The sequence below is a fragment of the Bombus fervidus genome, chromosome 5 (assembly GCF_041682495.2).
Source record: "Bombus fervidus isolate BK054 chromosome 5, iyBomFerv1, whole genome shotgun sequence".
NCBI lineage: Eukaryota > Metazoa > Arthropoda > Insecta > Hymenoptera > Apidae > Bombus > Bombus fervidus.
The window spans coordinates 16430507-16441057 of NC_091521.1; the positions used below are offsets into that span (position 1 = coordinate 16430507).

The window sequence follows — 10551 nt, forward strand, 5'->3', positions numbered from 1 at the left end:
AAATTATCGAGAATATTCTTCTTTTCGATATGGAAACATATTTGTATAATATAAAGAAAAATAACACGCGTAACGTAAAACGAATATAAACATTTTAAGTTCGAAGTATCAATGATATGTATCACCGATGTGTCACGTATGCCATAAAAAGATCACGCTTTGAGAACCTAACTGTCAGACGACTGATTCTTCATATTCTATGGCGGCGCAGCGAAACGAGCATCAGGAAAAGATAGGTACTCTCTTGCGATGTTCCTTACGATACGACCGAGGATACTATTATCGATTATCATTGTCATCGTTTCGCGAAATCTGTCGTAAAAATCACTTCCTTACATTCGTTTCAAATACAATTACCTCGTTCAATCATTATTCGATACGAAAGACCATATAGAGAATATTACGTATACATACAAATTAATGATTATAACAAAGAAAATATAAAGTAACCAAACGGACAGCATCGCGATGCATACAGTAATGACAACAAACCAAAGAAAGAGTTTTGCAATCGATGCTGTGAAACAAAAATAAATGAGTAACAATAATTATGTTCGTCAGTAGGTTGGTGCAATAATATAACTAGTGCGTGTATTTTATAGTGTATAATACGGAACACGCATTTTGCGTAATGAACAACAAGCGTTCTCGTTAACGGACAACTACAAATAAATCACATTCGCTTCACGCACGTGTCAACAATCACAATTAAATCACAAATAACCTAAATACTTAGCGTTCTGTTGTCACCAAACAGTAATATCGAAATGATGATGCGTAAATTAACGTGCTTTGTCTCTTGTATGGTTAATAAACAAATACTTGCCTCGAAACGAGTATGACTGTTTTTCTATATATAAATATCGTATATATGTATATACTTCAAGCACCAAAGATCGTTTCTTGAAGATGTGCGTTTTGGATCAAGGGATGTAATAGCGAAAATAAGCGTGTGTCACTTTGACGAGAAGACGTCAAAGAATACGTACACACTTATTCAAACGTACAACAACGTATAATAAAAAGTTCACACGAAAACTCGACGGACCGTAACACCTGTTGCATTGAAAAGCACAAACTGGAATGTATGACACGAATTTTATTGTACATCTAGTGACGCATTATGCGCCATCTGGTAGTATATTTTCGTACAACAGAAACATTTTGTTATCAACTGTGCAATCCTGTTAATGAATTAGATAAGAAAAGTAAAAAATTCGCATAATATATATATTTATAAAATAAACTTAAAAGAAAATACGTAATGCATTATACATATATATTATGACAACATTTTACGCAGTATCAAGCATAACTCCGCCTGTTTAATATATCCACATTTTCATATTTATGTAAATGTGAATGTATTAAAAAAGAAGTCATCGTACTTGTGAACGTATTAAAGAAGAAATCATACATTTTTACGAAATAGATATAATCTCAAAAATTTTTACAGAAATATAATATAATTAATATAATAAATATATATAATTTTATTAGTGCATTTCGAAGCACAACCAGTGATGCTCACATGTATGCCTCTTTCTACATACTTGATCATTAGCGACATACGGTATATGCCAAGTATTATTTTGCTTTTGAACGATCGCGTCAATAGGACACAGTGCATTTAACTGGACGTAACCCTTCCTTACATCAATAGAAAATTGATGCGATAACTGCCATTTTTTAAAGAGAGCATTTAACTCAATGTCTTGCAAAGCAAATACATGTTGACGCAACAAATCCTTAGAAATAATTCTAGCATTTTCTCCACTCGCAAATGCCGCATATAATAGAAATAAATCATCTTTTGAGCTAAAAAACGGAACAATATAAATATAATCTATGGTTTAAGGAATAAATAACAATATATTATACATAGCTATAATGCATACCTATTTTCAACAAAGAAACAATCTGCATCTTGCAGATCTGTTTTGGCTACAAACTTCCGTATATGTTTTCTTCCAATGATTAATATTTTTTTATTCTGCTTTTTATAAGATTTGGAAGTCCGTATGATCTGCAAAATATCAATTACTTATCGATCGTGCATATTCAATTGATAAAAAGATAGTAATCGTTAAAATATTATTTATTATTATTTATTAATATTATTTATTATGCTACTATGATAGTTTTAAAGTTACTTACTTCACGTATTATTTTCTGTGTGATATCGTGTTTAATAGTATACATAATATTTAATCCGTCTATGATAAGGTCATATGGTTTATTTTTATCAATAAAATTTATATATGATTGTATCTCTTGTGGATGAGTTACATAATACATTTTATTGAAGATCAAACGATTCTTTGTAGCTTCCAATAAACGCTCGTAGTCCTTGTCAGATAAACTTAGTTCTGAAATGTTTTTTTTACACTTCTGACACCTTGATCTATGTGAAGGAAAATAAACGGTAATGATATGGAAAAATAAAACTAATTACTATTATTATTAATACTTGTATATCTTATACCTTGACACTACAGTTTTACCGACAGACCAACCACGTTCGATACATGCATTCATATATTGAAACGCAGTGACTCGACTAGGTTTATTACCATATATACTCCATAGTAGAAATAACTTTTCAACTTTTGTATTAAATGTGTCTTTTTCTTTTAAACAATATTTTAAATATGTAGTATATGCATTGTCAAAAGGTCCTTTGCCTTTTTGTAGGCTAAGCATTAGATATTCATATCCCAAATTTTCTTTTTCGTGATCAAAAAAATATGAAATTAAGGTAGTATATCCAGGTCGAAGCAAAAGTCCATCATTTTTTTCATGTTTTTCTATAATTTCAATAGCTTCCTTCCACTTGTCCATTTTACATAAGCATTGAATAAGAACATTACTGAGCTCATCATTAAATAAAGTATACTGATTATTAATATTATTGTACACACTTAAGATATATTCTTTATCTAGTTCTGATATTGGATCATTTTTTATGTTATACAACTGCAAATATTTAATAATAATAGGGATTGAAAGTTTATAATTATTATCTGCTAAAAATTTATAATAAGATATTCCAGCATCTGGATAATTCATATGTTGAAACATGTCTAGAATAATAAAATCAGAATTGGATGAATGGCATTGTGATTCTATATGTTTTCTTACATTTTCCCATGTTTCTTTTGATATAGTACTAGATTGTGTTAATGCATTTTCACAATTATTCAGTACATGTTTCCAATAGATATCAAACTTTTGGTTAGTAGTAATTGTGTATGTATTTCTAATAATTGTACACAGCACTGATGTTTGACGAATATATGAAAACATTTTTATATCATTTAAATTAATTTCAATTTTGCTAAAATTACAAAATGTTTTGATATATTTTTCACTTTAATGTATGAAGTCTGTTGTCTTTTTCTAACCTCAAAAAGCAATCACGCTTGAACAGAATATAACAACAAAGGCACGATATATTTTAACATTCTTCAAAAAAATATTGAGGTTAAACTTATTTTGGAATACGTCAAATTTTTAACCTATTTTCTTCTCATAGTTTTTAATAAGTAAAATCCAGTTTTACAATACGGAGATCACTAACGTGAAGTACTCACAGCGTTGAAATTGTTGTCACATGCAATTTATAAGCTGTTACAAATTACACTCAAGTAAAACGAATATTTCGTCTTAATTTTATATTATTATTTTTATTATGAATGAATGAATATGAATTATATATTTTCCCTGAACTTTGTCTTTTGTAAATATCGAATTTCTGACCCTTTTTTTATATTATATGATTTTTACTTTTCATAAATAAAATCCAAAAATGTTAGGTTTAAGGTATGAAGATCATTGCTTTAAAAGTTATACGTGTATAAAGTTTATACATATCTTAAATTTACTTAGACGCTACTAATAAGTTGTAAATTATGACTGTATATTGGCTTTATGTATAAGCCTATAGAATAAATCAAATCAATACTATACACTATAAGTGATAATTGTTAGGAAAATCAGATTTATATTAGTCAGAAAGTAATGAAATTTGTTCGTAGAACTATTTATATTCGTTATATAAAAGTGAAACATCTTCGTATTGCCGCTATTAGTGACTCCATCGGACCAATTCCATCTGGCGACAGAAACGCCACCATAAAAATTCACACAAACAGTCGGCAAAGTTATCATCATGATACCGGCGTCTCCTGTGCATTTAGTTTTTTACAGGGTGACAATATGCTTCTATCCTTTGCATATTTTAGATCTAATCTAATCATAACTTAACTTAAACTTATATTTATCCATTCTTTACACCAAAATCTCGTTTACTTATAAACTTGATGCTATACGATTTCTTGTACTGATAAATATATGTACTCGTATACATATATTTATATAGCTTTCAGCAATAAGCCGATAGCGATATTAATTAAAGTTGTCGCCTTCCGATTTTTAATTAAAGGAATCCTGCAATCGTTTGCTTTCGTGTCAATCATGTTTAATACCCAATAATCGTCAGTTCCTCCAGCACAATTGTATTTACGTTTTTCAAATTTTACTTCAACCTTTGAAATAATGTAGAAATAAAAATTACTATATGTTTAGAAACATTGTTTCAAACATTCTAGAATGTGTAATACGATGACCATATTCTTACCAGTATTGTATAACTGAGAATAATTTAATTTAAATGTAATAAGTGTAAAATTAACGATAAAAAATTGATTAATTTTCCATTATGAATATTTTCATTTAAATAATTTTTTCAATACCGAATAAATTTTAATAAATAAATTAAATCTATCTATCGACCTCCTGACAATAAACATAGATATAAAGAGTTTCTTTGGCAAAAATATATTCTTGAAAAGAAGCAATACTACAGTATCAATAATGTTTTGGAAATCTGAATCTCCAATCACGCATTTCAACTCTTAAAAGTATTATCCCTTTCTCCTTGTACGTAATTAAATTCTTACTTTGCTTTCTATCGAAATATGTTTTCACAATTAAACAAAATATAGTGGATAATTTGTAATATTTTTTTAATTTGTTATAATTTTTCATAATAATAAACGTAAAATCCCTTGTTTTATGAAAAATGAGAATGGACTAACTTACACCACTATATATTTATAACATTATGATAAACATTGCTTGGTCCTTAATGAGTTAATAATTAATAAAAAATTCAAATTTTCTTGAAATGTGTCGTTCACTTGTTACCACGACATCTACCATGCGAATAAACACGCGGTCGGTGATGTCAAGTGCTTCTGCAACAACTTATAAAGAGGACTGATAAAACCAGATATAGTTTAGTCTCGTGCCTGGCGCTCACACATCTTAAACCGATCGTAAACCCAGTTTCTCTGTAAACCGCGGCCGAGCGTGGCACGGAACTCGGAACAGTGAACGACCGAGACAATCTTGCAACAACGTAGAAGGGGGAAAACTTTCTGACGTTCAACGAAAGACGAAATTGCACCGAGGTAAGAGAATATTATTGAGACAGGGTTATTTCGTGCGATAGGAATACTCGACACGTTCACGGCTATGCGAACCATTTCACTTCGCGTTTAATTAATTTTAATCCTACAACTATGCGATGGCTTGGCGAAAATGGCGGAAGTCACGTGAAGTCCTTAGGACCAAGATACTTCGAGATACGAACTCGTTTATACCCGAAGATCACTGACAGGACCATTTTCTCTTTTAAAAGTACGAAAAAGCTCTCGATTAAATTTATTTCAATTTTAATTATCCGATAAGGAAATTACGATCGTCGTTTCATTGACGCAGGAAAATTTTCAAAGTGGACGTCAAGAGGCGTTTTAGATTAAGAACAGACGAGCGAAATTTTCGAAATCAAAGGCACCGAGCTTTGATTCTCAATTCGTTTCTTACATTGGTACTTTAACGATAGTACTTTGTTTCGCGAAAAACAATCGATAGCCTTTGTCTGGAACGTTTATAATAAATTATGATTCTTCGAATAATAATTTTTCGAACAAAGATGAAAATAAGAAAAATGCGTTAAGACAGTTTTACTTAACGTTTTATATTTTCTAACATCCGATGACGTGCCAGAAGTTAACGGAATTATTGTTCTTAATTGTCATCATTGTATTATAGAAGTAAAATATCGCAATGTTCTACGACCTCTCGTCACGGTCTTCGAAATCATGAAGGTTGCAACAGATAAAGACAGATTCACACGGTTCACGATATGACCCCCTTCGGTATGTTTTTTGCTCGTCTTCGGTAGAATTCGATTATGTATTAGTAGTAAAGTAATAGAGTTAGCGTTAATTTCAAACGTGTTATCGCCCGATATTACGTATACTTGTACAAGCAGATAGTGTAATTTGAATATATTATGACGTTAGAGCTTGTCAGGACGAATGGTACAACAAACCAAAAGGATTCTGTACAGAGATTCGTCGGAAGAAAAGTAAATAACTTTGAAAGTAAGATGAAAGAGATATTATACGGATTCTACATGCAACAGTTTTCGAGAAAATCGAGTTGGAAAATTTATTGATCGCTCAAGGTAAGCAAGTGCATTATATACAGAAGACGAAACGTTTGCTTCGCAATATTTTTATTTTACGTAGTATCATATTCTGTATATTGTATTCTTCGTTGAAAATACAAAGTCGCTCTGGGAACTTTCCTCTTGAAAGATTTCCAACGCTTTCGTAAAAGAAACAACGAGTCGCTGTCTCGAAAAAAGCGACATTTATCTCTCAAAGAATCAAGCTTATTACCGATAAATGCATTCGCTTCTCTCGTCATCGTTTTTCAAGCAATGCATCATCGAAATTACGAAACGCTATTGGTCGATCAAGTAGTTAACGAAACATTAACATCGATATCTCATCTAAAAATATCTGTTTACCATTGGAAACCCGCTAATCACTCGTGGTCAGAGTGAAATATAAATTAGCGGTTTATCGTTTGAATGTTTTCTATTGGTTCGAAGTACGTAACCAAGGGAATATAAAACACTGTTTATATTCGCATTCTTAAGTTTTCTCAATTTTTATCGAGAGTAGTTACGCTTAGATTGACACGCGCAGCAAGATAGGCGATTTATTTCGCGTATAAAATGATTTGCATATATAATGTACATATCCGTGTATATATATGAAAAGTCGTCGTGATTATCATAAACACGTTGTATCTTTATGAATAGGATAAAATAAAAAACGGCGATTGTTTGATAAAGAAATTCCGCAATTCATCTATTTCCTTGAAAGTTGTTTGCAAACGACGATGCAAGAAGTTAAAGAATTAATATTTTTCTCAAAAAGGAAAAAGAATAGACGCGAATAGAGCGATGATAAGCAACCTTCAAGATATAAAGAAATTAATCCAGCTATAATTATATTGCAATTTTTTCTTTTTTTGAGTGAATGAACAATTTTCTCTAAAAAATTGTTTCATCCTTTCTCTTCTGTTTGCCAAGGTTTTCTACACAGCTGAACGGAAACTCGTGAAACTTCGTTTATGGAGAACTACACGTCGGACTCGAGCGACTCGGATTCCGGCAGCAAGACACTGGATCTGTCCTATTTGATGCTCGACCCTCAATTACTGGACGATCACTTCATCAATGCCAAGAATCCGGAACATGTGGACACGTTATTACTTCATCAGAATCGGCTGACCAGTATTCCACAGACGATAGTCAGGTTCACGAACTTGAACTCGTTGGATGTATCAAACTGTGGCCTTCATCGGTTGCCCGACTTTTTCGAGGATTGCCCTCTGACCTGCCTGGTAGCCAAGCACAATAACTTGACGAACGATTCCTTACCGAAGAATTTTCAAAATCTGTCGAGGCTCAGAGAACTGAATCTCAGCGGCAACAGGTTAACAGATTTTCCGGAGCAGGTTTTTGACTTGACGGATCTTAAGTACCTGTATTTGGGTGGCAATCAAATCACTGAGATCAGTAAAGATGTTTGGAAGCTGCAAAGGTATTTTTGGGTTCGTTTATTTCTCATGTTTCAGCCACCACGTACGTCTAATTAAAGCACAGTGCCTAATGAAAGTATTCCAACTTTGGACAGGTTTCAAAACTATGGTAAAAATATAGGAAAATTAGACACACCCGAATCTTTTCCTGATATTTTCAAAATAATTTTTCCCTTTATTTGACCTCTAAATTGAACGTATCGATCAAATTTTTGATTACCGTTAGTTGACTTTGCAAAAGAAGGGCCATTCTCTCGAAAGGATATTAAACGGTATGGACAATGTTAAGAAATCACAGAATTAGATGCAATCATTTTCTCAGAAATATGAGAGACATACTTATCTAGGTTAATATTTTGTATTAGTATGAGAATTATATAGAAAGATTAATAATTTTGTTTCAAGATTGCAAGTGTTGTCGATGGGAGGCAACGGACTGACAGAAGTACCGTCTACCTTAGGCGAACTGATGTCTCTCCAGGCGTTGGTATTGTGCGATAACATGCTGGAAAGCCTACCTAGTTCCATAGCAAAGTTGACCAACTTGAAATCACTGCTGCTTCACAAAAACAGACTGAGGACACTGCCTACCGAGATCATCACGTTAAAATGTCTGACGGAGGTGGTATAAAATTAAAAAGATTACGTAGTATAGTAATTATTCTAGCTCTTTTACAATTACGTTCTAGTTTTTACTTTTCCTACATATATATTCTAAATCTGTCAATATATGTACCACGTTTCCAAAAAAAAAAAAAAAACTGAATACAGAAGATGGGTTAAACATCGACAAAGATGCTTCCTAATATCCATCGCTTAAACATTAGTTTACATGAATTTTAATTCGCTAAATTATTCGTTTATTCGTTTGTTCAGTTATCTTTGAGAGACAATCCGTTGGTAGTAAGATTCGTGTCGGACATGACACACAATCCTCCGTCTCTGCTGGAGTTGGCTGCCAGAGTTATCATGACTAACAATATCCAGTATGACGGGGAGAGTATACCAAGAAACCTGGTGGAGTATCTAAACAGCGGTCATCGTTGCGTCAATTCGAAGTGTAAAGGTCAGTGACTAGGCTCGATTCAAAGTTCAAAGTTATATCGGCTCTACCACCATCGACATCGATTTTCCTTCTGTTACAATCCCTTATAGTATCATAGATATACCGTTCTATCGCGCCTTTCCCCACGAGATTGTTTTCACGTTTGCAATTCATGAAACGAGTACATCGGCCTGGCGATAAGACGCGAATCGTTGCTTGCTACCAATTTTCATTCGCCTCGTTGTAGTCTGTTGATGCTTTTAACATTAGCAATCGATATTATTACGCTCAAAATTGTTTCAATTATACAGATAACGCAGTCGTTGCGTTTTTTTATCTTGGTACGTTCGCTGGTGATTACATTTATTTATAAAGCGTATCAATATCTTAGTTACTTTTGCCTATATAAAAGATTGTGTTAGGACAAAGGTCAATCGTTCTAAAGCAATGAATATTAGGACTCGTGATCTTTTTCCTTCAGGATCACTGCGCTTCATACGACAGGTTTTACCAAATAAAAGTTAAAATAGCTGCTAAACTAATGTTTTTTATAGGGTATGTCAAAATGGATCGACCAATCATAATATGTTTTTTACGTTTCTACCTACAAAGCAATTACCAACATCGAACCATGTAACTGTTATTCGAAACATTTTCCGGTTTAACGAATAGTTTCAGAAATATTCGTAGGGATCAGATTAAATAGTTTAGAACACCTTATATATTAATGTATAATCAAGACATCTCATGCACTCTTTTTGCAAAACGCTGAAAAATATCTTTTATGCCGACGAACAAGGATTTTTATAATACAAAGAGTCGTTCCTTTTTCAAGCGTATCCATCTATAAAAATATCATTTCTTCGCAGGTGTGTTCTTCAACAACAGAGTGGAACACGTCAAGTTCGTCGATTTCTGTGGCAAGTATCGTCTACCTCTGCTACAGTACCTTTGTAGCAGGAAGTGCATAGAATCACGAGACGGAGACGAAGTAGTCAGTGGCGCGATGATAAGGAAGGTTCTTCTGGGCTGATTGATATTACTGGAATTTTGTATTAATATTACCGAAGGCTGTTACGTTTTTCGTTCAGAAGGCGTTAACGACTGAACTATCGCGCTATTCATCGACGAATTCCCTCTCTCTCTCTCTCTCTCTCTCTCTGTGCTCAAATCAGATTAAACACGAGTACAGGTTCAAGAGTCGAAGGTAAAGCATAGAGGTACGCAAAGCAAATTTGAAATTGAAATTTACGTTAAAATCGAAAGTTGGAGAAAAGTCGAAGTTCAAAGTCGAAATTTTGTTCGTCGACCGAGCGCTCGGATCGACTGAACGACATTGTCTCGCTAAGAATAAAAAGTCTTTCAAAGATGACGAATTGCCTTTGCAAAGTCTTATACGTATGAGTCTGCTTACGCATACAAATTTGTCATGTGCGTGAACAAATAATTAAAATAAATATTTCATCGAGATCGATTCGAGCTTAATTCGCTTCATACTTACTCCACCGTCCATCGTGCGGAACCCCGTCGCGAATGAAACC

The 10551-nt window shown here is 32.9% G+C and overlaps 2 protein-coding genes and 1 long non-coding RNA gene across 3 annotated transcripts; 1 reads left to right on the forward strand and 2 right to left on the reverse strand.

Annotated features, from left to right (window-relative positions):
* Window positions 1-341: 341 nt before the first annotated feature.
* Window positions 342-3884, reverse strand: Mldr (mitochondrial ribonuclease P catalytic subunit). The gene is made up of 5 exons (XM_072003051.1): window positions 2486-3884; window positions 2158-2404; window positions 1899-2026; window positions 827-1818; window positions 342-517 (listed from the first exon to the last, which is right to left on the reverse strand). Exons 1-4 carry the CDS (start codon window positions 3304-3306, stop codon window positions 1497-1499), a joined length of 1518 nt encoding a protein of 505 aa, XP_071859152.1. The 5' UTR covers window positions 3307-3884; the 3' UTR covers window positions 342-517; window positions 827-1496.
* An 86-nt stretch (window positions 3885-3970) lies between these two features.
* On the reverse strand, window positions 3971-5092 carry LOC139987176 (uncharacterized). The gene is made up of 3 exons (XR_011799797.1): window positions 4640-5092; window positions 4312-4547; window positions 3971-4251 (listed from the first exon to the last, which is right to left on the reverse strand). It is a non-coding gene; the product is annotated as an uncharacterized lncRNA (long non-coding RNA).
* A 220-nt stretch (window positions 5093-5312) lies between these two features.
* LOC139987138 (leucine-rich repeat-containing protein 58) lies at window positions 5313-10377 on the forward strand. The gene is made up of 5 exons (XM_072003078.1): window positions 5313-5474; window positions 7454-7967; window positions 8371-8587; window positions 8842-9031; window positions 9880-10377. The coding sequence occupies exons 2-5, from the start codon at window positions 7495-7497 to the stop codon at window positions 10041-10043; spliced, it is 1044 nt and encodes a 347-aa protein (XP_071859179.1). The 5' UTR covers window positions 5313-5474; window positions 7454-7494; the 3' UTR covers window positions 10044-10377.
* Window positions 10378-10551: the final 174 nt, after the last annotated feature.